This window comes from Seriola lalandi, unplaced genomic scaffold, assembly GCF_002814215.2.
Source record: "Seriola lalandi dorsalis isolate HSWRI2012SDOR001 ecotype SW California unplaced genomic scaffold, Sedor1 jcf7180002054544, whole genome shotgun sequence".
Classification (NCBI taxonomy): Eukaryota; Metazoa; Chordata; class Actinopteri; order Carangiformes; family Carangidae; genus Seriola; species Seriola lalandi.
In genome coordinates, this window is record NW_019525097.1 from 4,172,164 (window position 1) to 4,198,691 (window position 26,528).

At 38.7% G+C, this 26,528-nt stretch overlaps 2 protein-coding genes and 1 long non-coding RNA gene across 4 annotated transcripts in view; all 3 read right to left on the reverse strand.

Annotated features, from left to right (window-relative positions):
- Positions 1 to 694: 694 nt before the first annotated feature.
- akirin2 (akirin 2) lies at positions 695 to 4,842 on the reverse strand. Its single transcript, XM_023415211.2, has 5 exons — positions 4,325 to 4,842; positions 3,606 to 3,740; positions 2,539 to 2,688; positions 2,379 to 2,450; positions 695 to 1,346 (listed from the first exon to the last, which is right to left on the reverse strand). Exons 1-5 carry the CDS (start codon positions 4,494 to 4,496, stop codon positions 1,336 to 1,338), a joined length of 540 nt encoding a protein of 179 aa, XP_023270979.1. The 5' UTR covers positions 4,497 to 4,842; the 3' UTR covers positions 695 to 1,335.
- Positions 4,843 to 6,802: 1,960 nt separating this feature from the next.
- On the reverse strand, positions 6,803 to 11,279 carry LOC111661590 (cannabinoid receptor type 1A). 2 transcript variants are annotated; one of them, XM_023415210.2, is made up of 2 exons: positions 10,808 to 11,279; positions 6,803 to 9,910 (listed from the first exon to the last, which is right to left on the reverse strand). In XM_023415210.2, exon 2 carries the CDS (start codon positions 9,863 to 9,865, stop codon positions 8,456 to 8,458), a length of 1,410 nt encoding a protein of 469 aa, XP_023270978.1. In that variant the 5' UTR covers positions 9,866 to 9,910; positions 10,808 to 11,279; the 3' UTR covers positions 6,803 to 8,455. The 2 variants fall into 2 exon arrangements, with proteins under 2 accessions (XP_023270978.1, XP_023270977.1); XM_023415209.2 differs by having other exon boundaries at positions 10,803 to 11,279.
- Positions 11,280 to 11,884: 605 nt separating this feature from the next.
- LOC147818642 (uncharacterized) overlaps positions 11,885 to 26,528 on the reverse strand; it is a 27,159-nt gene continuing 12,515 nt past the window's right edge. The window contains exons 3-5 of the long non-coding RNA XR_015437794.1: positions 19,093 to 19,479; positions 18,060 to 18,151; positions 11,885 to 12,606 (exon numbers count right to left, since the gene is read on the reverse strand). This is a non-coding gene — a long non-coding RNA (uncharacterized LOC147818642). The remainder of the gene's footprint in view (positions 12,607 to 18,059; positions 18,152 to 19,092; positions 19,480 to 26,528) is intronic.

Consider the following 26,528-nt stretch of genomic DNA (forward strand, 5'->3'; position numbering starts at 1 on the left):
GTCATGGGACACTATCTAAAAGATTTCCCTACAGCTTCAATTCAATAGTTCATTAATGTCCTCGGTATGTTATCACTAGAAGAAAAAGGGACCAACAATTCATATTCAATTTTCTATTTTAAATCTAAATTTTAAGCTAAATTCTGTTTACCGTATTCACAATTTTGAGCCGAGTGCTTTTTATGCTTGTCTGGGAAACTTTCTCCTGTAAAATCTAGTTGACGCTGTCCTTTTTTGTTTCACATCATCAAAGCCCACCTGTTGTTGGTGTCAGACTATTTCTAGTTTGGTTATAGTTTCCAAAATATTAAGTTGGTTAATTTTCTCAACATTTACACTGTTTGGGCTATTTCAAGGTCATTTGCCTGCTCTGTGGTTAAGTCAATAAAAATAAAAAGAGACAGTGCCAAAGGTTAACACAAAGGTCTGGGATTCATGCCAAGCACCAGAACCCCATTTCTGGAATGAGACTTTGATGTTAGTTCATTTAAGATGTGACTTCATGTATTGAGCACCACAAATTCAATTGAAATTCCACCCACCTTCATAGCACTGGACTGGCAGCATGTCTCATTAACAGATATGTTCAGCACTGTAAATAATAATGTTTGCAATTTGTGTGATCCCTTCAAAAGATGGCAACTGCAGTGACTGAAATGGTAATCTCAAATTGAAAAACCATAGCAAACAAACATTTGCTTAAACACTTTATTCATTCACTTTTCTTGAATCAAAGCCCCTTTATACCTACAGCAAATAAAAATCAAGAAATCTTGGTACAATAAACAAAAGTCAAGCAAAAAATAAAAAAGTACAGTGTATACAAATGTAATAGCAGTAATCACCAGTACAATTTAAAACAATGTTAAAAAAAACAAGACATCTGTTTCTGCAGTCCAGTCTAGAGGTGGTCTTGGTTTGCCCACTCCTCAATGTCCGATCCCTTTTTCAAAATGTACATAAGAGAAGCTGCACAACTAACAACCCCTCTGTGAAATAACTAAATCTGACTGGAAAATAAAATAAAATAAGAAGGCCAAGTGTGTGATGGCAGTCAGCCTTTTATGAAGGCATCAGAACAAAGCCAAATAAATATTGACACGGCAGTTAAGAGGCCACTGGTAGAGTCACAGAAAGTCCTTGGACACGTTGGCAGCAGGAAGCTCTCCTAACTCTGGTAGACACAGCAAACGTGGATGCCACTAACTGATGCCTGAGGCAGTAAGTCCACATAGAGGCGATATGGCACAGCTAGGAGAAAAAGTTCAACTAGATCCAATCAGTCCCTGGAGTAGCTTGCAGCTAATAGTATTCCCTGATATCCAACGCCAACACTCAGGAAACATCTGTGAAGGACAACAACGAACATATTAACAATATCATCATTATCAACACATTTCATATCAGGAGACGGCTTTAGAACGTGTTGCTGTGACTTGTGCAGGAGTGTAGGCCGGCTGAATGTTGGTCAAGAGAGATCTCCAGTCTTTAGTATATAACGCCCTTTGAGAAAAACATTCTATTTATCTTTCATCTCTTCTGTAGTAAAGGAAAAACTCACTGTTTAACTAGATCTCAGGAGTGTCTGGAGGATCCCAATTTCAAAACAGAGCTTGGTAAAAAGGCCTGTGAAAGTTTTGCTCAACTTAGATGGATTAAACTGCAGCATTCATTTAAGTTATATCACCTGATTTCTTATGCAGATGTCAAAATTTTGAGTCAACCACTAACTGCCTCACAAAAAGAAGGTTCTGAGGCTTTTCTATGTGGAATTTGCACAGTCTCATGTAGGGTAGGTTTTTTTGGCAACTTCTTTGTCTCCATCCTATCTATGTCAGCTCTGTCATAGACTAGCGACCGGTTGAAGTTGTACCCCACCTCTTGCCCAATGTCACCTAGTATTGACAGTGAAAGAGGGAAAAATACTGGTTTCCTAAATGACAAAACACTAAGTGAGATTCTGACTCTATAATGAGGTTTTCATTAAAACTGACCATAGAGTGGATAAGCTAGCATAAGCTTATTGTGGGGCATCATGACAATGACTGGGAACACTGCATTCTTACAGCATACTCAAGAAATGTAGTGACATGCTAGACAGTCAAGTCTCCTTCCATCTTTATCCAGCTACAGTTCTGCTGTGCAAAATGTCAACACTAAACACATGCACTGGCCTATGTGTAAATGCTGATATAGACAAACGAAAAGCAGGACCAAACTTTGCAAATGTTGTCTTTGGCACAGGGTCTGCACAATTTAGAACTCATTAATAACAATGTGTTACAAACTCTGATGACTAAATAGACAAACTGGCAGAGACTAGATTTATAGAAACCATTAATGGGCATCAAGTGTTTGACAATAATAAATATACTCACAGCTGGCAGGCTGTTCTCCAAACCTTCGCATCAGTTGGTCATGTGTGAACTTGACAAAAGCATCATATTGCTCTGTTGTAAGAAAAAGCATTTATTGGCACTCAGTGTGGATAACTCATTACAAATTGTTTTCTATACTAAGTTTTACCTAAAAACCTACCTGCAAGCTTCGTCGTCAGTATCTCGTCGTACTCCTCACGGATTTTGTCCTCACGCTCCTTCAGTAGTCTTTCACAGATCATTCCAACCTGTTTGAGGGAAAATAAAGGCTGCTCTTTCCTGGTGGGGGATGAGGCACCTGAGGACGCACCTGTTAGGAGAGTCAATATCCCACAGTCAATGATTTAAAACACAGAAAAAAGCACAGCAACTTAGTCCGTCTCGAATATAACAACACTATATACTATATTTACTATATTTGATATATCCCTCTACTGCCAAGCATGTATAGGAAAATGTTTAAAGACAAGAAATGTGTATTGTACAATTATATGCCAACATTTTCTTCATGCCTCACAAATGGCTTTTGTGTGCTGGCAAATTTCAGTCAAATACTGGAAAAGCAGATATTGTTCTCCTAGCAGATATCCCCTCTTAACTCTGCATAGTGTTAAGTCAAATCCGTTTTATTTGCATAACCCAATACCACAAATCTCCCTTGACGGGTTTTACAATAAGCACAGCATACAACATCCACTGTGGAGAATTCCCTGCAATACCTGGATATATTAACACTTCCTGTTGGAGCATCAGCCAATTTGACTTTCTCACAAAATAGGATTAAGTAAAAAAAAAAAACACAACGATAAAAGAAATTGAAAAGATACATGGGTTTTTCCATGTCTGCTTTTCTTCCTCTGTGGAGGCTATGTGAATTCCTATTGTGTGTAATTCAAAAGGTAGAAAGAACAATAGAAATTTTTTTTTTTTTAAACTTGTAAAAGTGGATGGACAAGATGCTAGTAATTGGGTGTACAAAATCAAACCATTCTCCAATAGAAAATGGCTGAGAAGGCAATGTCAGACAGAATAATAAAGTGTGGGTGAGCTGATCTGAGAAATGATTGGTAAATAACCTGCATTCTTTAGCTTCAGGTTTGTAAGCTACTTTTCTACATAATGGTGAATAGCAGTTTACATTACCCTTTAAACTATGACCTCAAATAGAAGGTTGATGGATATGTAGAAACTAGCCAATCTTCATTAAGATGGGACATTGGCAGCTACCTGGTAGGGCAGATCCACTGTGAACGTTCTGCAGGTCCAGAGGACAGCAGCCGTCTGCCTGCTGGAAAGCACTGTCCAGGTGTCGTCGTTTCTGCAGCCGCTTGTACTCTTGTTTAATGTTGTGTAGAATTTGCTCTGAAACAAAGAAAAACATTACCTCCATTATACATCTGACATGATCACATAAAACAAAGCCAGTCCACAATTCACAAATTTGGTCATTTATACGGCCTTGCTGATGTCATGTACATTAAGACTTATGGCATGTAACAGGATGCTATAAGTCATTGGCCAATATTGTGAGCATCAAATTCTGTAAGTAGCAAAACACCCACCCATTAATTACACAATTGTAACACAAACCATGGAGAAATGGTTCCTATTATTACAACACTTTACTTCCCCAAATCACCAATAATAAGAGTAAAAAATGAATCAATAAAAACTGCTACAGTGAATGCCCAATTTACAACTGGTGAATAAAGATTCACATCACATCATCTACAAAATGTGTATAAAGTAAAAGAGCATCAACATAAGTTGACAAATTACGTATGGTGTCTTATTTGATCCACACATGCCGAAACATACCGGTACACACTGGAGAGATGCTAAGGCTACGTCGCAGATAAAAGCGGAGTATACCGTTAGGCAGGATTTAAACATGCCTGACCAGATTTTAAACATATATTGATTTAAAACTGACTTTAAATTCCTACCTGTGGTGAGTCTGGACGACACTTCCCCGAACGGCGAGGGCTCCATACGTAGATACTTCTGTGGTGAAGAGACCGGAGACATGATCGCGGCGCACCTCCTCCTTTTCGGGGAAGCCTGGCTCATTAGCGGATCAAAGTCCATGGTCCTTTTCAGAGTAGCCCCGCAAGCCATTACGCTTGAATACGTCTAAAAAATCTACAACAGAACACCTTAAATTCCCTGTTATCTAGGAAAGTCACTGACCTGGGCCCCGGTCTGCGCTGCTAATGCTAGCTAACGTTAGCGAGTTCGAACCACAGCAGCGATTCCGGGATGTTGGCAGAGATGCACTTTTTCCGTCTCTCGTTGTGTTGTGCTGAGAAATCTCGCCGGGATTACGTTAGCGAATATATATTGAATTTAACTGGATAAAAAATTTAAAGTTCAATCTTGTATAAAATCAGATGATTGTAGATTTCCCAGTAGTACTCCTGCTTACTAACCGCAACGGCTGAAAGTACCTTTAATTCCGTACTAGTTTGTCGGTTACGGGCATGCGCATGAAAATGATCTCATGCTGGTACTTGTAGTTTGTACTGCCTATCGTGTCCGTTATTTTACAAACTCGAAGACTACATTTCCCTAAAACCCAGAAAATGTCTTATTTTCAAATATGTTTTGTTTAGTACCAAAACCCCACAAACCACGGCGAAGTTTCAGTTTCACTTAAAACTTGAATATACAGACAATAAGAAGGCTTTTGTTATGTATATCTGAAAAAAGACTCAATATTATATTAACAGTTTGTTTTTTAGACTAAAAGCTATTACACTTTATACAAGCATTATCACATTTCAAGAAGATTTGGATATCAGGAAATGTTGAGTTACTCTCTAATTTGATGTATATCGATTTGCATTAATCCTTGGCTAAAATGCCAAGTAAGGGGTAAGTAATTCAGTGTTTGGGTAATTAATGTTATGTCTCACTTGTAATATTAGGTTATGAGCAGGCTACAGGATCAATACTCACTTTAAACTCATATTCTTGAATTAAGGCACATTTTTGGTTCAGAAAAGATAATGATGCCTGAGAATGAAGTTGTGTATGTCTGTAAAATAACAACACAACTAATTGTCTGTGGATCATGTACAAATTATATGGATGAAATTAATGAAGTTGGACAAAAGATACATAGGTATGTGGTCAAGGTATGATAAGGTACAAGCTACTGATCCAAACAAATGACCTAAAGACATGTATAAAGACTTTTAGAAGCTTATTAGCCGTAAAGCTCTTTGTCTGACTTGTAGTTTCTGATTTGAAACAACACTCCACCCCCATGCACACACCCAAAGGTCTGACACATTTCCCTTAAACCAGCACCACTCCCTCAACCGACCCCCAATTATTTTAAACTGTACAAAACTGGAGGAAGATTGGTAACATTACTCGTGAACACTTGTTCTCAAGCCAAAAAGCAAAACATTTTATATCCACAATAATATAGTGCTTCACTAAACTGTATTTTTTTTAATGCTGTTATCCTCCTGTGTCAAGCTAAACCTAATTGAGAACATGAATAATATGAATTCTTAAGTATTGGTGTCAGTGCTACAAGCTGTAGGAAACATCTTATATTGCATATGATTATTGTCATTCTTGATTAATTTGCTGACTGTTTTCCCGGTTAATCGTTTTGGTCAAGTTTTTGTCTTCAAATTGCTTGTTTAGTTTGACCAGCAGTCCTGAACCCGAAGATTTTATGTTTACCATCGCATAAAACAAAGATCAGCAGCAAATAATTGTTATGACCAATAACCTGAACTTAGTTATGCTTGCTCTTCTTTGCATAAGAAATTAAATTTGATTGATTAATTAATTAATTAAAAACTACAAAAAAATAGTTGCTGATTAATTTTCTGTCAACTGACTAATCGATTAATTGAGTAATAGTACCCACTCAAGTCTCAACCCTATTTATTTATTTTGGTGTTGTTTTCAACACTATTGCAGCCTTTCACACATGATAGAGTAAACCTGCCTCATGGCTCTCCATACACTGGGGTATTTGGTAGATAAATTAATAAAATCCTGTTGACATATGTTTGAACAGATGTTGCAATTTTCCCAATCTCTCCTAGCCAAGGGATAAAAAGAACAGAGCAGATGTTGCTATCAGAGGAGGCTGTGGCACCTGTTTACTCTCACTATGTCACTCTCTGGGGTTAAAACAAGTAACCACCGTAATACTAACAAAACTGAGCGTCTGAGCGTAGAAATGCCTTGCCTCCTAAGAAAGCTTGGCACTATTGCTTTATCTTCCACAAGGGGGCACTAAAACATCACTCGTGGCCTTTGGATTTCCATCAGCTCAGGACTTGACTCAGTATCTGCTCCTTTTGAATCGGTGATTGCTGGATGAAATAAGAGAAAATGTGCTGTGCCCTCCTGTTTCCCCCATCATCAAATAATCAATCAAATAACTGCAGGCGAAATGACAACCAGCTGCGACTTTATTCAAAAGTTTGATAACAGCAATACTAAAAACACTTGACTGATTGTGATTTTTAAGTCATAGATTCCTCATTGTGCCACCACTGTGCAGAAGCCACTTGACAGTTGACATTTTGATCTTCAATACTCAATAATACAAGAGGCAGCAAAGCATACTGATAAACAGCTGTCTGGATAACTTTACACCAAGATAAATGATTACAGAACAATTGTGCTGTGAGATTTTCTAGATTAAAAGTACTACATCACTTATTAGAAAAATCACATCTTCTCAGATTCTTTTGTGAGGTCCTCCACACAATGCATACACACAAACTCCCATTCATGTTACCAGCCACTGACAAGACCCTTGTGTCTTTGTTTTAGATAAGTAAAATTAACAGCAGACATATTTTTATTTAGAGTTACGCCAAAAGTACTTCACTAGGCCTGTGCATGGGTTGCTTTTGTTTTCTGAAATGATGCCCCGCTGCAACAGTAGCACTAAAACAACTCACTGCAAAGATCAAAAGGTGTGGGGTTTGGAAATATATCACCAAGTCACAAGGTATCACACACATACAAGGCTGAATCCAGTAAAATCATACATTTGATAAAAGCAGCTATAGTCAGAGACCACTTCAGTTTGTTACAGTAGTGACCAGCACACTGTGTCCAAATTCAGTTTTAATGAACGTTGGCCAAAAGCTTTTTGTTGTTTTGTTGGCCGTGTGGCTGAATGAGTCGATTTCAACATTTTATTTTGCAAGAAAACACTGTACATTTGTTAGGTATACATTTGAACAAAGACACATTACTCTAAGGTCTAACAGCTAGCAAGTAAAGAAATGGACAACAGGGACGATCGTCATTCTGCCACAGAAAATGCCATTTCAGATCTCACATACTCATAAGCTGTGAAAGCTGTGCTTTACCTCCATCTCATGAGAGTTTATTTTGTGATGCTGATCAATAATTTTTTTTTTCTTTCTTTCTTTTAATCTTCAGCATGAATCACCTCTCGTTTCTCAAAATCTCTTCACACATTTGCCACTCACTGAGTGTTGTCAGAAGTACAAAAGTGACATGTTAAATGACGATTTTGGAAATAAACAATCAGAGTCATTTCAGCTTTTTTTCCCATCGTTTGCGTATAGAAATGTCTATACGCAACATGTACATTAAGCCTGTAGAAAGTCAAGGCGCGAGGATTTATTATATTTATGGTGCAAGACACATGTTAAAGTCTAAATGACACAATAAAACATCTCTAATTAAAAATGTCAGTAGCCCCTTATCCCATAAATGAAGATATATTGTTTTCAAAACCTGAATTCACAGTACAAAAATATAATATGCCTCCACTAATTGGATATCATGAAGTCTATGGTAAACAGCAGACTTGGGATAGTCTTTGATAATCCTTTCAAATCATGAGTCCTTTTCTATGACCTTGCAATACCATTTGGCACTTTGGCACACTATGTACTTACACACAAACCTAAATTAATGCAACCACTAAAGCGTCTATGTGAGGATGTAAGTCAATACTTTCAAGAGAGGATTTTTTTTTTCTCTAACTTCTGCTTCATTGTGTTGAATGGCATTGTTTGGGGGGGGGGTGACATTTACACAGTTTCCTCTGTGATGGCCAATTAGACAGCTTCTGCAGAAGTTTCAGTTGACACAGACATTGTTACTTTGGCTATTTTCACAGTGGTCTTCACGCAGCTCTCTGCAGCCCTGTTGGCAGAAATGTTGGCATTTCTGTTCTGGCAGTCTGACTCGAGGCTATTGTCCAGCTGCTGGGCACTGCCCCTGCAGGCATGGCAGGAGCTGAGGAAGGCGTGCCGCAGGTCCTTGCTCCTCAAGGCATAAATGATTGGGTTGACGGTGGAGTTGAGCAGGCAGAGCATGCAGCAGAATGCAAATATTGTCTTGACGTCATCGTCCATCTTCCAGAAGAGGTCATAGACCATGATGGCGAGCACCGGGCCCCAGCAGATCACCAGCACCACCAGGATAAGCACCAGGGTCTTGGCCAGACGGATGTCCATGCGTGCCTGCTCGGGGCGGGTGGTCAGCACTTTAGTACCATCTGCTGAGTAAACAACAAGGCTCTTCTGGGAGGCCCGGCTCAGCATGCGCACTGCATGGTGGTGTGCTTTCCACAGGATGTATATGTAGGCGTAGATGATGAAAAGAACCAGCACACTGGTTACACCGATCCAGAACATCAGGTAGTTCTCATCAATTAGAGGGAATATGTCTGAGCAAACAGAATTGAGACGTTTACAGTTCCAGCCCAGCAGAGGTAGCACTGCGATGACGATGGAGATGGTCCACATCATGCAAAAGGCTATGACAGCCTTCGTCCGTGTCACAATGCGCCTGTATGCGAGAGGCCGGTGAATGGAGATGTACCGGTCTATAGCTGTGAGGAAAAGGCTCCCCACAGACGCTGTGAACGATGCTGTGACTCCACCCAACTTGAAGAGAAAAACATTGGGACTGTCCTTCCTGTGGAAAACATGGAAGTCCAGAAAGCTGTAGACAAAGATGACACTGCCCAGCAGGTCAGCCACAGCCAGACTGCCAATGAAGTGGTAGGACGGCCGGCAGCGGAGGGTGCGGGACTGCAGGATGACGCAGAGCACCACCAGGTTCTCCAGCACCGTGAAGGTGCCCAGAGTCAGAGACATCACAGCCACAGCCAGCTGCTGGCTGGGAGTCAGGATCATGAAACACTCCATGTCCATAAAGTTCTCCCCACATTGTATATTGTCAGTCTCATCTCTGAATGTGCTCCTGTTGCCAAACAAGTCTGTGGCATTGGTGGGGAAGAAGGGGATGCCCTTGAGGATGAGCTCCTCCTCTGCAGGTACTTTGTTTGCGAAGGAGTTGCTGCGGAATGCAGACAGGGGCTTCTGCAGAGAGAAGGTGCCCTTGAAGTCTACATCATTGAGGGGGTCATCATAGTTAGCATCGTTGGAGCCCAGATACTGTAAACCAGATGTAATAGTCCGGAAGGTGGTGTCCGCCACAGCATCCAGCACAGATTTCATGGCTGTGTCTGAGGGTAATACTGCAGTGTAAGACGCCTGGACAACCTACAAATTGATGAAAAACATTTCAGACATTTCTTTAAATCTGATAAACCTAAAAATAGAATCCCATGCATATTATCACTAGATATGTTCTAGTATAATGCAGAAGTGCAATATTTGAGTTTATACCTCTGATATAAAAATGCCTTTAACAGATGACACAAATGTTTGCATTGCGAATATTTAAAAATGCACAGTTCTTTGATAGTTTGCACAATTTTAGATGTTTTTTTTTTAAACACATTTTACAGATTTTTACTGATTGATTGGGGATAAACCACATCTTTCATCATACTTATAAATACTGTATCATGCACCCTCTAGTTATCAACATACATGAAATTATTCATCACTGAGCTTCTGCTTTTCAAAAACATGAATCCTCCACATAAAAACAAGAAACATGAGGCTGAAAAATAAAAACACCTCTATTTCTCTGTGAGGTTTAGAAACAAAAGAGAAAGGGCAAGCAGACAACACAGTGCAGTTCATCTACACCTGTACAGACTGGAAAACGTGGTGCAAAACAAACCTACAAGATTTTATATGTAAAATAACATGCATGCTCAGATTTGGATAATCACATAGTCTAATTTACTGTAACGGTTAATGTCTCAATATATAACTGTGGGTAAACTGCTATTGTATGGGCTAATTTAGATGCAGAATTTGCAAAGTTATTTTAGTATTAGTCGTTTAAGGAAGTCTGATCACCACGAGTTTAGATTTTTTTTTTCACATGAAATTCGTCCAATCCGCACATTAAAAAAGGAGAAAACAATGAGACTTTCATTCTGGGACCAGCAACACAAAGCATTTAAAGAACTGATATAGGCGGGAAAACAATATTAAAAGCCTCAATGAAATATCTGAAAGAGAAAAAGTGCCTTTTTACCTTACATAATTTTCCCAAGTGCGCAGAATCGCCCTTTATCACCGCGCGTTAATCCAAGTCAGAAGCGCATCATCCAACCAACACAGATCTTACATAAAAGGAGAGACAACCAGCGTGCATGTGTTAGAATGAAACCACCACTACTCTCGTAATTATTAGTTTGTCAAACTCTATTCGTAACATAAGTTTTTCAAATTGTCTGCAGAAGTGTGTTGTCGCTCTTGCAGTGCGCTCCTGCTCTGTGGATACAGACTGCTGCTGCTGCTGCTGCTGCTGCTGCTGGCTCCAGCGTCTCTCCAGCTTTTTCTCTGAGTCTTCACACTTATGAAGCGTCGCTCCTACAAGCCCTGTCACGTGTTTCCATATAGCTTTATCTGCCCAACCCATGAAGCCGTCAAGTGCGGTGCATAGGAACAAGGCAGACGACAGTGGTGGCGGAGGCTTATAAGAAAGGATCTGATTTGAATTCCCAAAGCTCCTCTTAGCAGAAGATGTGCTTGCACAAAGACGCGGCTTGAACACAGCACAAAGCACAAAGAAACTACATTAACAACATCTTAGAATGACCATGTTATCTTCCTAATACATAAGGTATTTGTGAACAAGATTTCTACATTATGCAGGAACAAAAAGGTGCGTTTTTCCTATGAAGTCTCCACATGAAGGTAACTTTTTAATGGCACTGAATTGGCTTTCCTTTCATTTCCACTCATTCTGTTTTGAATGTCTGCAGCAATGCCAAAAGGCAGATAGAGATTGCACACTTAATTGATAGTCAACACATGTTTATTGTGTGAATAATTAAAATTGAAAACCTCAAACCACAGAAAGCAGACTACTTCATTTTGATGCTGGTGGAGCTGCAAATGTAGTAGCCATCAACCTTACCATGTATTTTTACCCCCTTAATAACTGTTTTTACTTTGCACATATCCAACTGTTCACTTTCCTGATATTTTCCGATCCAAACCAACAATTTCGATATGTAAATGTGAGTCACTGTTTATATTTGAAAGAAGAAAAAAATCAGAGGCCAAATATTTCATCTGCACACTTAAAAATAAAACTCAGACAAGCTTGACTGGTGATGCGACAACACAAGATGATTCATACACATTTTATTAATTTTTTTGGGTTGTTTTTGCACACTTCACTCTGACCTCAAGATAAACCAGCTAGTTATCAACACATTCAATCAGATTACACACCACCAAATTAACAAGTCTGCTATGAATCACAGTAACAAAGATATGGCCTTTGCTTGGCTGTAATAAAAACAGATTCAATTCGCTGATTATGAATGATCTAATTTCCATTTATTCATTTGGCCATTTCCATGCAAACATTTTAGTTGATGTTTTTTCCTTCTTCACACTGTCTTACACAATGGCAGAATCAGTGGTGCAGGCTAAGGAGGCAGGAGCTGAGAGGCTGCGATGTCAGATAAAATCAGAATAGATGCATTAATGTGACATTTTGTGGCCACGGCTTGCCTCGGCAGACAAACCTTGCCCCGACGCCGGGACTGAACAGAGGCTATGGCTCCATAATCAACACAGGTGTAATTATTAATATCACTCAGCCATGGCTGCCGTCTATGTCTGAAATGAACAAAATGTTCTACTTCACAAAATGAGAGGATATTCATGGTCAGAAAACAACAGGAAGGTCTTGAAAAAAAGGAGTTTCAGGCTCATTTTTCTGTGCATTTATTTCTCTTTTTTGGCAAAACGGACCGCTGGCAGGTTGTCAGTGTAAGCAGCTGAGTTGTTTGTAAATCTTCTCCAGGCTGATTCTCATTCATCTTTAGGCAAACAGAGAAAGAACACATTATTTACAATCATGATCTGCTGCACTAGATACAGACAAAAGCTGAGCTCCGCACACTGATTCAGACCTGAGAGCGTCCCAAAATAAAAGCTCTCCTCCTCAACTGTTGATAACTGATTAGCTCTCGCACACAGTATAACTGGAAGATAAATGGATTGTTCAAGGAAACATCAAAGGAGTGAGAGGAAAAAAACAGAGGTTCTCTTCCTCTGCTCAGGGTTTCTTGGATTGCACAGAAAGCTGGCAGTAATGATCTTCCAGTCTCCAGGTTGCCTCTTAAACCCTGGAAGGAAAACGTAACCCTCAGGTGCACTTTTACTGTCATATCAGTGTGTGATGTTGCAATGCATTCTGGGAGTTATGTTTTGATCATGTGGTGTAGTTCATTTCTGCGTCGCTGGTACCTTCAGCGTCCCGTGTCGACTTCTGGGTTTTGTTTCCTACATTTGTGGGAATATCTGCCGACAGCTCGTGAGGTTGTATCAGGCAATTAACTGTAAAGGCATGTAGCTTATAGTCTAGAAAGTAAGCCAGATAACCGAGTATCTATGATTGCTGCGACATTTATTAAAGGTTTTATTTTTAAAGAAGAAATCCAGATATCTGCCACCTGTGTGATGGATTTCTCCTGTGTATTACGTGTTAGCACCCTGGTACTACAGGAAAATGTATATTTAAAAAATCTATAGAGGGACTGACACCAAAATTTAGTTGTTTATCAATTACGTTTTAGATCACTGAAAAATAAATAATGTAGTAATTACTCAATATGATGTTTGGCTAGTCATCGGTGGTGAATACTAATCAAGACTGAGCGCTACAGCTATGCTAGCAGCTCTGTGAGCCTAGCAGGTCAACAAGCTGCAACATGTTGATGTTGGGTATGATGGTTATCATATTCAACTTAAGAGTTTAGAATATTAGCATGCTAACATTTGCCAATTAGCAGATGGGGATGTAATTAGTGTTGCAGGTATTTGGTCATAAATTATAGCATTGGACAAAATGACGTATTGATCTGATGATGGTACCAGATTAAAGGTCAGGCGATCATCCTGCGGGAGACATGAATGTCTGTATATTGGCTGGAAAAGTGATTTTTTTTTTTTTTTACCTGAATTCTCTTAAGCTTGATTTATATACTTTGACAGCATGCTGAAATGTGCAGGGTTTTTTTACACGTAGCCTTCATGTAATTTCTGCAGAATGCACGATTAAGTATTCACATCCATTTGATTGACAACCAGCAGCAGTTAAATATGTGATGAATATGATGTCTATGCAGCCTGGAGAGCTAAAATCCTCTGCCACCAGGGCCCAAAATAATTGATTGTCTTTTATGTCTTCAACATGCAGCACCTCTAAATATAACATACATCTGCCATGAAACAGTTGGCAGCATGGTGTAGGAAGCATCAGTCTTACTCTTAACATAAAAACACCTGATATAGCATATACCAAATGTTCCAGCAAAAAATGTCTCACATAATTTGAATTTAATTTGCTTATTATTCTGATTCCAGTAACTTTGTAATATCCACCACATGGAGCATTTAGACTTTAGGCAGCAGGGTGGTTTGCCAAAGTGACTGGTGTACAGTGACAGTTTTCTCTGTCTTGGTTGGCATGCTAACCTGTGAGTGAGCAATGAGTGATGGCTCAAGCAAAGCTCACGGCCATCTGCGTTTCAGTTGTGGCACATAACATTTTGTCCTCCAGTGACTCACTTTGAGTCCATGGATCAGAGAAAAGAGCCCAGGGGAACAGAGAGTCTTATGTGATCTCGGTGCCAGTTCTAATTTGGCGGACTGTTTGTACACTTTATTGCCATTTGAGCATATTAGAAATAGAAAATTAGCCTCATAATCAAATAAAATTAATTTCTAATCACATTGCCAACATCATTGTGTAAGATGTCAACATTAAGGTACCGTTGCGTGAGTTGTTTGTTGACTCAAACGTACCTGAATACTAAATGAAGACGTACATTTCATTAAATTAATGCTTAAATTAATTAAATGATTCAATAAATTCATGTTTACAGTGCTTTTAGCAATTACTCGTCTTATGACGTTGCAAGCCCATAGTCTTTGCATGCCTACAAACTTGTAGAGAGGGATGTATGAATAGCCAGTGGACTCCTCTCCAGCAGTGCAGGTTAAACCCATGAGGCGGTAAGTGCTCCTTTGCCTCACATGGTTCACATTACAGAGGTGCTGGATGAGAAGCAGATAGCAGTTCACTCAGGACTCATAATGCATTTTGCACCAGTCTACCGGTAATATCCTGTCTCCCACAGGTTGTTCCACATTTCAAGGCTTTTTCAGGAAGGAGCTCTGGTCGACAGAAACCAAGCCAGAATTTCCCAGATAGCTCACTAATGCATCAGGAACAACCTCATCAATATGAGAGGCCAACTAAGGTTGAATAAACAATATCTGTCTAGGATTCCTGCATTCATCGAAGCTTTGTTTCCCACTGGTATTCCCCTGATCTGAATCTTGACACCTCTCCTCTCCTTGAGAAACGTGAGAGTTCAGTTGCTCATACTTTTAATAAATAGGCTAAACCAGTGATTAAGGTTATCACATGGCTAATGCATGAGTCAACTCCATCTGAAAATAGGCCACATGTACTGTAAGCAGATACTTTTGCCTTTTTGCCAGTAAGCAGTTCAACTAACTTTGAGCTCATTTATCAAATGTAGCACTTCCTCATAATTTTGTGAAACGCTGAGAAAACTATCAAGATAAATGAGCCTCTGTACGGTGCCTCTGCAGCTGCAGTCGCTTCATATGAAATTACAGTTTACTCCAGTTCTAAAATGAACCATGCTGAACTTTTGCTCAATTATATCAAACAATGCATAATCATCCACAATTATGATGCATGGATTTGATTAGTTTCAAAACAGTAGTTAGGGGTTATCTGTCGATAACCTGTCGATCTGAAGTTGAAAGCCTATGTAAGTTCAGAAGGACACTCTGCTTTTATAAATTAGATTTGTTTTTTTCTTTTTCATGTACAAATCAAATGACCTCGCACCAGAGGCAAAAACAGACGAAACATATTTTAAAGGTTGGCAGTGGAGATATAAGAAAAGTATTTAAGGATTCAAATAAATACTTTAAATGTTTCCTGTGGCGACAGTTTGATCAGTAGGAACTACTGGCACTGTTACCATCCTGTGTTTGCAGTATACACTTAAATTATCTTACCTCATGAAACATTATTATATGCTTTTTGTTATTGCAACTGAATTATTTTTAACATGGTTGCAGCATGGCTTGAACAATATGTTGTATGCAAACGTTATAACAATAAAGCTAACTTAAATTGTATATAGATAGATAGAGTCAGTCAAATCCATCACCAAACAACATATAGTACAAGAAATATACTGGCAAAATACACTGTCAACATTTCTGTTGTGTTTTTGTTTATAAAACGAAAAGCATTGAATTTGAACATGAAACATCAAATATATCTTCAAAAACAAAACAACACACCCAACATTTTGGGTGATGGTATTTCAATATGTCAGTAGACAATATGTTTGTGAATATGCAGTATACTGTATGTTGTTTCATCTGTCATAAAATAATAACTCAAAGTGGAAGACAGGCATGATGGTGGTGAAATAAGAAATAGTTTGCACTCCAAGCAGGAAAACAGGCAAATCAGCATTTGTTTATCTCCCTGTTCCTGCTAAATTTATACAAAATGCAATAAAGTCAGGACGTCTCAGCTGAGTGAACACTGCAGCTCTCTGATGATACTGCCTTTGCAAGCGTCCTCATACACATTTTATGAATCATAAGTCAGGACCACTAATGTGAGTGAACACGCTGCACGTTAAGCTGAAAATCAGAAATCACAAAAAAAGATTCACACCTACTTTACTATATCTAAGGCAAGCTTCCATCGACTGTATGTACATCCTATAATCCTAATGAAAGAGGCTTGTGTGCAACTTACGAACTGGACTGTAAAGGCACAGAAAGACAACTGCATGTCACAGGACTGCTCTTAATGTATCTGAGCTTGCAGCTTTAAGAATAACCTTTTATCTCCTAAGCTGTTTTTTTTAAAGAACTACATCAATTCTCAGCAGCCAGTTTTCCCAGTCTTAAGGGAATTGTTCAACTAGGCTTAGCTTAGAGTGGAAACAGGGAAATCTGCCGACCACCACACCCACAGTTATTAACACATTATATATAATTTGTTTGATAAGTACAACAGCCAAAGTGTAAAAATAATGTAATGTTCAACATGAGGCCTAGCTAAGCTAAGCTAAGCTAAGCTAAGCTAAGCTAAGCTAAGCTAAGCTAAGCTAAGCTAACTGTCTCCTCAAGGTCCATTTAGATGGGCTTGACCGGATGGATTTGAACATCTCACTTTTCGTGACAACTTGGCAAACTCCATCCGGTGATTAAAATCGTGTAACATGATCAAAAGCACATCTCGTTTTATTAGAACGTTGGAGTCTGGATAATGAATAATGCTCCCACTGTGAAAACTGTTTATTCTTACCACAAATAACTGTAATTATAGACATTGTTTTGCATTCGGAGATTGAATTGTGCAGCTCTTACTGTTCGGGTTTTTGCGCTCCTTCTATTCAGCATGTGATTCATTATTTTTTGTGTGACTGCTTTCTGTTCCATCTTGCTTTGCTGTCATTTATTTGTTATAGGATACATTCCTGATATCCCATAAATAAAAGGTAATTAAGTGCGGATGTGAAGGTTTTAATGACATGTAGGTGGCCAGGTGCTGTTCATTTTGTGATACTCTCTCCTTCTGGCTTCATTAGACCATGATCCTCAAAGTGCACTGGACCACTTTGTATTTCAGCTTGTTGCAGCTCAGGTGAGGATCAGATCCCCCATCTCTGAGTCTGAGTTCACGATCCTCCCAGGACAAGGAGGCTTGTCCCATCCAGGTGAGAAACACAGTGAGACTGGCTGCCTGTCATGAAGGCTTTGTGTCAGACTCAGCTGGTGAACAGGGCTGAGCAGGGCAGCTGGTGAGGATGCCTGCTGGGTGCCTGCTGTCTGGAAGTGCTCTGGGTAAGACTGACTGGGAGGAAACCTCGGGGCAGACCCAGGACACACTGGAGGACTACATATCCCATCTGGACTGGGGATGCCTGAGGCTTCAACTCATTAAATCTTACTACTCACAACAATAGCTGCGAATGTGAATCAGAATTTTTTTTTATGTATTAGATTTAATTGTTTAGTCTATGGATATAGCACTAACTTAATTAGTAATCAGTGATACAGAAGTTTAACACCAGAAGGCTTTGATTATGAATTCATCTCACAAACACACACACACACACACACACACAGGCGTATTGGGATCTTCACTGTATTATAACAATATTATTCATGATATTTGGGGGAAACAGACAGCACTTACTCTCGCAGGCTTTCTCAGTGTACATCTCTGAGTTGTGCATTTGCAGGTGATGATAAATTACACTGGAGACTTATCTTGGGTCACGACGAACTCTTAATGGCAAACAAAAAAACAAAAAGTCATTTAGATGAAATAATGAGTGAATATCTTCAGCTCGTCCTCCTGAGGTAGCAGACAGTGATAATAATTCTAAGCAGTAATATTACACCCAGTGACTGTCATTGATATGGAATAATATCACCACGGTGAGACTTTTTGTGGCAAGACTGCTTCAGAATAAAGCAGGCATAAAATAATATAATAAAAAAATCTAATTTAATTAAGTTTAATTTCACCAAACAGAGGCAAACGAAACATACCCAAATGAAATAACTGCACTAAAATGCATCAGTAAATCAAAACACTTTTTGGCTTGTTTCACCAAGGAGTGTCACACTCCCTAAATATGAGTTGTAGACACTTCTAGTGGAGCTACCAAAGTTTCTGAAGATAGCAAGTATGTTGGGCTGAATTTTGCAGAAATGTATATAAATTGATACACAGGACAAAACAACAACAACAACAACATCATGTCATCGTTTCAGACATCATACAGTTTCAATGAAAAGCTGGTACAAGCTCATAGTGCACAGTCCTGATGAAGCAGATAAGCTGAGTGTAAACGTTTAATAAAAAATGACTAAATTTATTATTTTGTGAACTTTAGGGAAATGTGTTTAAGATTTAAAACCAAGCTTTCAGGGGCTTTAAAGGAGGAAAGGAGGAAAACTGGATGTTAAGGACTTTTCAGGCCCTGAAGAACGAAAACTCAAAGCAAAGATTTAATGCAATGTCAGCCAAAATAAACATTATTTTACGTAGGAAATGCTTCCTAACCTGTTAATCATCTCTTGACCCCTTAGACTGCATATGAATCATGGCAAAAAGTGCAATATCAACATTAACTTGCCAACTTCTTACACAAGCTAACATGACACAAGGAACTGTGTACAACTACGAGGTGAATTACAAATGACCTGCTGTGTGCACTTACCTGCCTGTCTGTGAAGTGCAAACATCCCAGCCCCGTCACTGAACTGGCATGACTGCCTTAGATATACTGTTGGCATGACAACCAGTGAGGATTGAAATGACTAGTCACATGACACTGCCAAGGTTGAGCACAGACAAAGCAAGAGAACATAATCATTTTTTTCCACAGGGAGACACTTCACAACAGAGAGCACCAAAAAAAAAAAAGGGGGGGGGGGGGGGGGGGCAATAACATGATGTTCTGCGCCAATTATCCCAAGGATATCCAGTGGGTGCGAGGATGCCTCCTCTGCTGCACAACACAGCTGAAGTGGGTGTATATTCCAGCCCAGCACATCGTGATCTGACAAGTGTTCCTGCGCTGCTCACAATTGGTGCATCACAGTTCCTTGAGGAAAGGTGAGGAGACAAAGAACAAAAGAAAAATGAGTAGAAGACGGTAAACATCTGCTGTGTGAACACAAGGCTAAGCTTGGGCGTCATGGCAACTGAGTCCCTTTGAATGAGATGTCGGTGTTGCTGCATCATGTGGCTCAATAGCAGGCCCCTGGACAGATGTGGTCATGTAAAGCTGATACCAGCTAGAGTGCGAACACTGACAGGCTGCAGTCGCTCACAGTACTGTCCACCACCCGTCCACTGAGAGTTCAACACCGGTGGAAAAATCAATGCTGTAAGACACACAACCTTTACTACGATAGGCCTACATCTTCCGTCAATAACATGTGCAACTTTATGCATGGCTTTGTTTAAACATGAATACACCTACACTAGTCTATGTCCCTCAAGTCATAGCCCCGATTCTTTAGTATTTCCTTCTATTTATAATTAATGACCGAAAAACAAAAATCAAATGCATTTTGTTTTAGGCTGTCTTTTGTGTCATGGTCTATGAGAGATGCTGCTGATGTCAGCTCACTGTGAATCTGGTATTATCAAATATTCATTAATTTATTTATTCATATAATTCATTCCATGTTGTTCAGCCATTAAAATTATGTATTTCTTTGTCAAGGAACATCACAACAATCTCCAATTTCTTTTTCTTTTCAAATACACAAAGTAAAAAAGCAATTGGAAATCTGCTTTAGGATTTCTATAAGAACCCATCAGTGCATCAGGGCCTTAGACAGGATTATGGGAATATGAAGTTTAGAAATTCAAATTCCCTGAACAGAACCGCAGCTGCCTGAAAAATGTTTCACTAGCCATCAATCATTAAAGCTGCAGCAAACAATGGTTATCATAATTTAATATTATACATATTTTCTCAAATACAAGTAATCATGTGGTCCATAAAATGTTAAAGTAAAACAAAGGCAGACATATTAAAATTTCAGATTTTGTCTGACCAAGAGTCCAAAACCCAAAGACATTTATGTAGGACTAAGAAAACCAGCAAATATTCACATTTGAGAAGCTGGAAATACTGAAACAATTAATTGCTTTTCAGAACAGTAGCAGACGAATTTGATAGACTAATCAATTAATCTGAAAATCATTTCAGCTCAATTCTAAAGATATTTCGTCTAAAAATAATTAGTTATGTTAGAAATTGTTAGAAACACATAAATTCTTCTTAATTTCATTAAAGCTGCCTCAGGTCCAGAGGACATGCTCTCAGAGTCAATGGCAGCCACAAGCCTGAGCACTGCTTTACATTTGGATTTGTATCTTTTTTTTGCTGCTTATTGTGCTTTCATTTTGAAGGTCTGACTGTCATTTTGAGCTGGTGATTTACATATTAATTTGATTTTTAAATTCAACGCAGCTTTCTCAACATTCCTCTCAATGTACTTGATATTCAGCACTTTAGCACTCAGTATGCTAAAGTCAGTTGTCCCCCCCGAGGTAAAGAGGAGGACACATGACTATAATGTGGAAGCGGTGGGTTATAACACACATGCAGGAGCTGCAGTATTTACTGCTTTCTAAGCTATTGTGTCTTAATATTTAATGAGCAAAACCAGGCATGTGTGTCTCCTTTGCTCATTTTCTTGCCAATGTTATTTAGCAAACTGACTCTCCCCCTCCCTCCCTCACTGGCACATACGCAAGCTTTCAGGTTTAACACACATATGGACACAGTGATTATCAAACCTCTGACTCTAAACTTTGCCAAACACACACACACACACACACACACACACACACACACACACACACACACACACACACACACACAGAACCACCTGGCATTTTTGCTTCAGATCTGTCCAGGTAATTTTTTGCACTTTGGCTGCTCCATAATGGTATGAGAGGGTAATTTTACAGAGTTCAGTCCCCACAAATGCACAAGCCTGCCGATGTTTACAGGTTTCTGTGGACAGAGCTCTCAGTCACTGCGGTTGGGAGACAGTTTGTGTTAGGTTTCTGTTTTCTGTGGTCCACATGCACGTTTGAGCAAACAGAGTGAATATTTAACATGGAAGATATTTGGGATGAGACGCTTGTCTCTGATGCAGCCTCACTTTGTAGTTAAGGCTGAGCAATCTTCGATCAGCACCACCCTCATGTCTGTGTGCTCAGTCTGCAGCTACCGCCTGAAGCTTATCTGAACAGAAGACAAGACAGGGGAACCGGCTAAACCTGGCTCTGTTCTACAGGTCCTCCAAAATAAAAGTCCATGCCCTTCAGAGCCACGCAATCGTTTTCTGATCTGTCGCCGCTATCGCCACAAAAAAAGAGTTAAAAATACACTTTAAGTTGAAGGAAACTGTGTGGTTGATGTTTATAGTTATAGGGAACCCATTCATCCATGCCAAGCTCCTCCCTATGCAGACTTTGTCGTTCTGTACCAACATGACCTGACATCACCTTCCTTTGCTCCTGTCATAATTATAACAGCCCCCAGAGGACTTTGTGACTACAATGTAAACATATGTGGTTTTGCATCACTTGTTGAAATGACTAATGCAGTCTCCTGTGTTCAGAGGTAATAAAGCTCACTAATTTATACATTATTCAGCTTATTGCTGAATAATATATTGTTGTAATATATTGTTTTTAAGTGTAAACCAGCTGCTGGCTTCAGTCTAATATTTACATTTTATATTTTACAAAGAGTGGCATCAGTCTGCTCATCTAACTCCCAGAAAGACAAGAAAGCCAATAAATATATTTCCCAAAATGTCAAACTACTGCTTTAAATTCATAATTTTAGACCAACTGCAGGAAACCTCTAAACACATCTCTGTGGTGGAGCTGATGAAAACATTTAGCTTTAAGGTGAAAGTCTGTACTTCAGTGCCACAAAGGCTCATTCTCACAAATTCCATTAGTATTCACTTTGCATTCTCACAGATTGCAGATGGCAGATTGCATTCACCGTCCACATTCACATTAAAATCTGATTTTTCACTGCTGAAATACAGCTGAAGATAAGGCAGAAATAAAATTCTGTTTTTGTAGGGTCTGGGGGGGGAGAAGCAAATATCACAATAAGAAGACACAATAAAGAAGAATCTACATATACACATTTGAATTTAGACTAACTTTAGAAAACTTCAGCTCTGGAGCGCTAAGTAGAAAAATTTGATTCATGGAGGAACAAATATGTACAGGGGCATTTTAAGTAGCAGCCACAGAAGCTATTAATAATGAAAAATAATGAAAAACTTAGAAGAAGATATAAGAAAATACTGTTGCAGTGATGAAACACTGGTCAGACATGAACACGAGTTTCCATTTAAACCTGCCTCTTTTGTAAATGGTGATGTGCCCTGAATGTAACTGTGCACTGAATGTAAATTCTGCTTCACATAAGGCCCAACACTATCGGCTTTTTGTGAATGTTTGTAACTTTGGGTTGTGCCAAACATTGCACAGCACAATTTAAAATAGATATGTAAGAAATGACAGGGATATGGAGAAAATATATGATGGGAAATAGCCTATATACAGGATATGAAAAAATAGGCATCATGCTGAGATTAAACCGGTAATATATAATCATAGGTGTCAGTGTTCTACATTAGCAGACACCTGCGCATGTATATTTACATCAGACATTCAGATTGTACAAAATGTACAGCTCCATGGCTGTCCATCATTTTAACACCACAGCGGGAAATACTGCAGTGCGTACAGAGAGGAATGACATTTTGCAAGGCTCATGTGCATGTTTCTGTTAATAATCATGATATTAATATAGTACTTTTTAAACATTAGTCACACAGTGGTTTGAAAAAGACATAAAACCAGAAAAGCATTAATCAGAATGAAATAAAGTATGAATAAAGATTTAACAAATTAAATCTACAAATCATCTATGTCCTGTGTAAGTAAGTCCAATTACTCAATAAAATAACTGTGAAACACTACAAAATAAAAAGTTACCATCACCACAATTTGAGGTTTGCAGTTTGTGGAGATGGCGCAGGTGGTGCAGCAGGAAACACTACACTCGGAGGGTGGGAGGTGTTTTCTGAGATGGAATTTAGGTTGAGTGATGCAGGCTGCTGGTGGAGGCTGGTGTGGGAAGAAGGCTGAGGATGTGACTGACGGACGAGCTGGAGGAGGGGAAAAAGGTCTGTCATCTCCCCCTTGTGCTATTTACATCTTTTACAGAATCTGTGCGCACACACCACGTTGTCATGGCATAGTCACTTTTTTTCTTCTTCTTACTTTTCAAAAACAGAAGAGGAGGAGGTTTGACACAATTTGCAGAGCTGTGGCTGAGCTGACAGGGAGTGAAAAAGTTGAAGGGTGCTCATTTGTCAGGAAAAAAGAAACTCAAGAAGAAGGAAACACTGGGGCCATTATTGTGGCATATATTCTAAATTAAAAGTTTTCAAGCACCATGTTTTCTCCCTCTTAGTTTTGTCTTTAAAAGAAACCAGCTGTGTCATCTGAGGGTCCAGGATGTAGTGGTGAAGGGAATAGTGGAAAGGGACTCAGCATGAGGAGGGCCCTCAAAAACCCTGGAAATAAAGTTTGTTTTTATCTTATCTATTTTGAAATGTCACGTTAGGAGTATGTTATTAAGTCAACTATTACTGTTGGCTGCAGTTTGACGGATTAATTCTTCTTCTAAAACAATATCAGAGCCTCAGAGAAGTGTATATGGTTTACTCCACTCCTGCAATAAGATGGACACAAACATTTCATCTTTTTTGTTCTGATGCCAGAGACTTCAGGTGAACTTTAAAACAATTATGTAACTTCAACAAAGCAAAATCAGGCTCACAAAAGAGAAAAGAAAGACAGGAGCGAGAAGGAAAACAATCAAGGGCAAAACAGCTGTTGACAAAATGAAACAATTTTTGTGAACATAACTTGCTGTTTCAGACTGGTTTAATATTGGAGTGTAACAGGGCAAGCTGATTAATACCATAAGAGCTTGCTGATGAATGAAGCAGCACTGCCTTCAGTTTGTAGCGTCCTTTTGTCTGGACCTATGAATTGTGCCTTCAGGTTTCTATAGTTGTATTATGCTACTTTTATGTTGCAGACAGACCTTTATTCTGCAAATAAACCTGATTCAAGTGAACTGGTGAATTTGTTTTTTCTTGTATTATAAAACACATTAATACAGTAATGTTTGTTCAGTGTACAGCATGGATTTCCACTGTTATCTTAATCTCAGGGTAAAATAAAGACAGAAATAATGTTGTATAACACTGTAAAATCTGATAGTGACGGTAGTAACACTTTGTAACACAACCCATGATTTACACACTATTTTTTTTTTTGTATGAATCACGTACCAATAAAATAATAAATAATGGTTCCTAGTGGCACATGAATGTAGGTACAGTGGTGAAAAATTAGACTCTGAGGGGTGACAACTGGACAATATAGAGGAATATGAGAAATAAATTATAGTATTTAAGTAATTTTGTTTGGATTATACTACTAAAGTAATTATCTTGTAATGAATTTAACAGTTACAAAAGCCAACTCAATGGTGATTTAAGCTTATGTTCTTAGACTTTCTACAGCATAGGTGCTGTTCCTTACAGTATCAAGTAAAAATTTCTGCCCTTTTGCTCTCAGCAGCTATTAGGTAAAATTGCCCCCGACAGAATATCGGATGTCCCTATGATAAAAGCTGCTATAGAGAAATAGTGCTCGTTATAGAAGAAATATATCACCAGCTTTTACGAAAATAAATGTACCTTGTGGTAAAACTGATTTCTCTTATCCTCTAAAATGCCCAGTTGTTACTCCTTTGTTCTCTATAGTGTTACAATAGTAAGCATTTTATCAGTGCAAGATTCATACAATGAAATTATGCAGTAAATAGCCAACCCTGTCTCCAGGAAATTCAGTTTATATACGACTATAAACTGCAACAGCAAAAACATTTAGTAGGAAATGTAATCGCTGGACTATGTTCATGTTGCATTTCTTAATGACTGCGATGGAGGCTGCAGACACTTCAAGTGGAAATTGTACTGCAAGATCAGATAATCTGAAAACAAATACTTTGTCTGTTTTACTGATAACTTCAGTATCAACATATTAGTGACTTGCCAAATATGTAAATTAACAACATATCCTTCTTACAATAATAGAAAACATAATGTAGTTACAATTGAATAAAAATGTATTTGCTGTTGCAGTTTGTATTCAAACAAAATATGCTGAGATTTCAGATTGTTAACATTTTCTTAAATGTGTTATAAACACTTACTAACACTTTCTTACTGGTTATCACAATAAACACTGTGGATGAATACGTCTGTGCCGAGATTTTGTGCTACATTAAAGATGAGGACAACAAAGTTTTATGCAGGTCTTGTACCAGTAATCAATTTTAGCTTTACAAAGTCAGATAAGCTTAAACTCAAACAAAGGCAGGAGTGAGGAGACTGTCTCCTAACAGGTGGTACCATACTTCAAATAGAGATTTTCAGCTTTAACTACTAAACAGTAGCTCTGAGGTGTTTGTTATCTAAAGCAGTGTTTGACTGAGGAGGTAAAGTATGCTGCTGTCAATAACTTTATATTGTTAGAGACTGGATTCTGTGTTTTGTTCAAAGTCTTAGCTGTTAAAACCACTTAAAGTTCTATATAAACATATAGGCACCCTTGGGCAATTTGATTTTTGAAGTGAAAACAAGTGAATACAACCTCTGCAGTAAAGACATTAAAAAAGTTATTGCAAAAAAAAATGTTAGGCCATAATTGTCATTAGGATTTGTTGGCTTTTCATAAAATAAAAAGTAACAGTGCATTTACATTTGAAGAAAGGTTCATTTTTTAATGTCTATTTGTTGTATTTACTTCTTTTCACGTCAAATATCAATGAAGTATGGAATTTATTGAGGAGTGCCAAAACCTTTGCACACACCTGAACATTTAAACCTGGAAAATACAAAAAATGCTCAGGAACAAAAACCACACCTCATGTTTAATTTCCTGTCACAACTTCCAGTGTTTGGACGTAACCTTGTGTTTTTTTTCCTCACATCCTTCCCTCTAACTATTTTC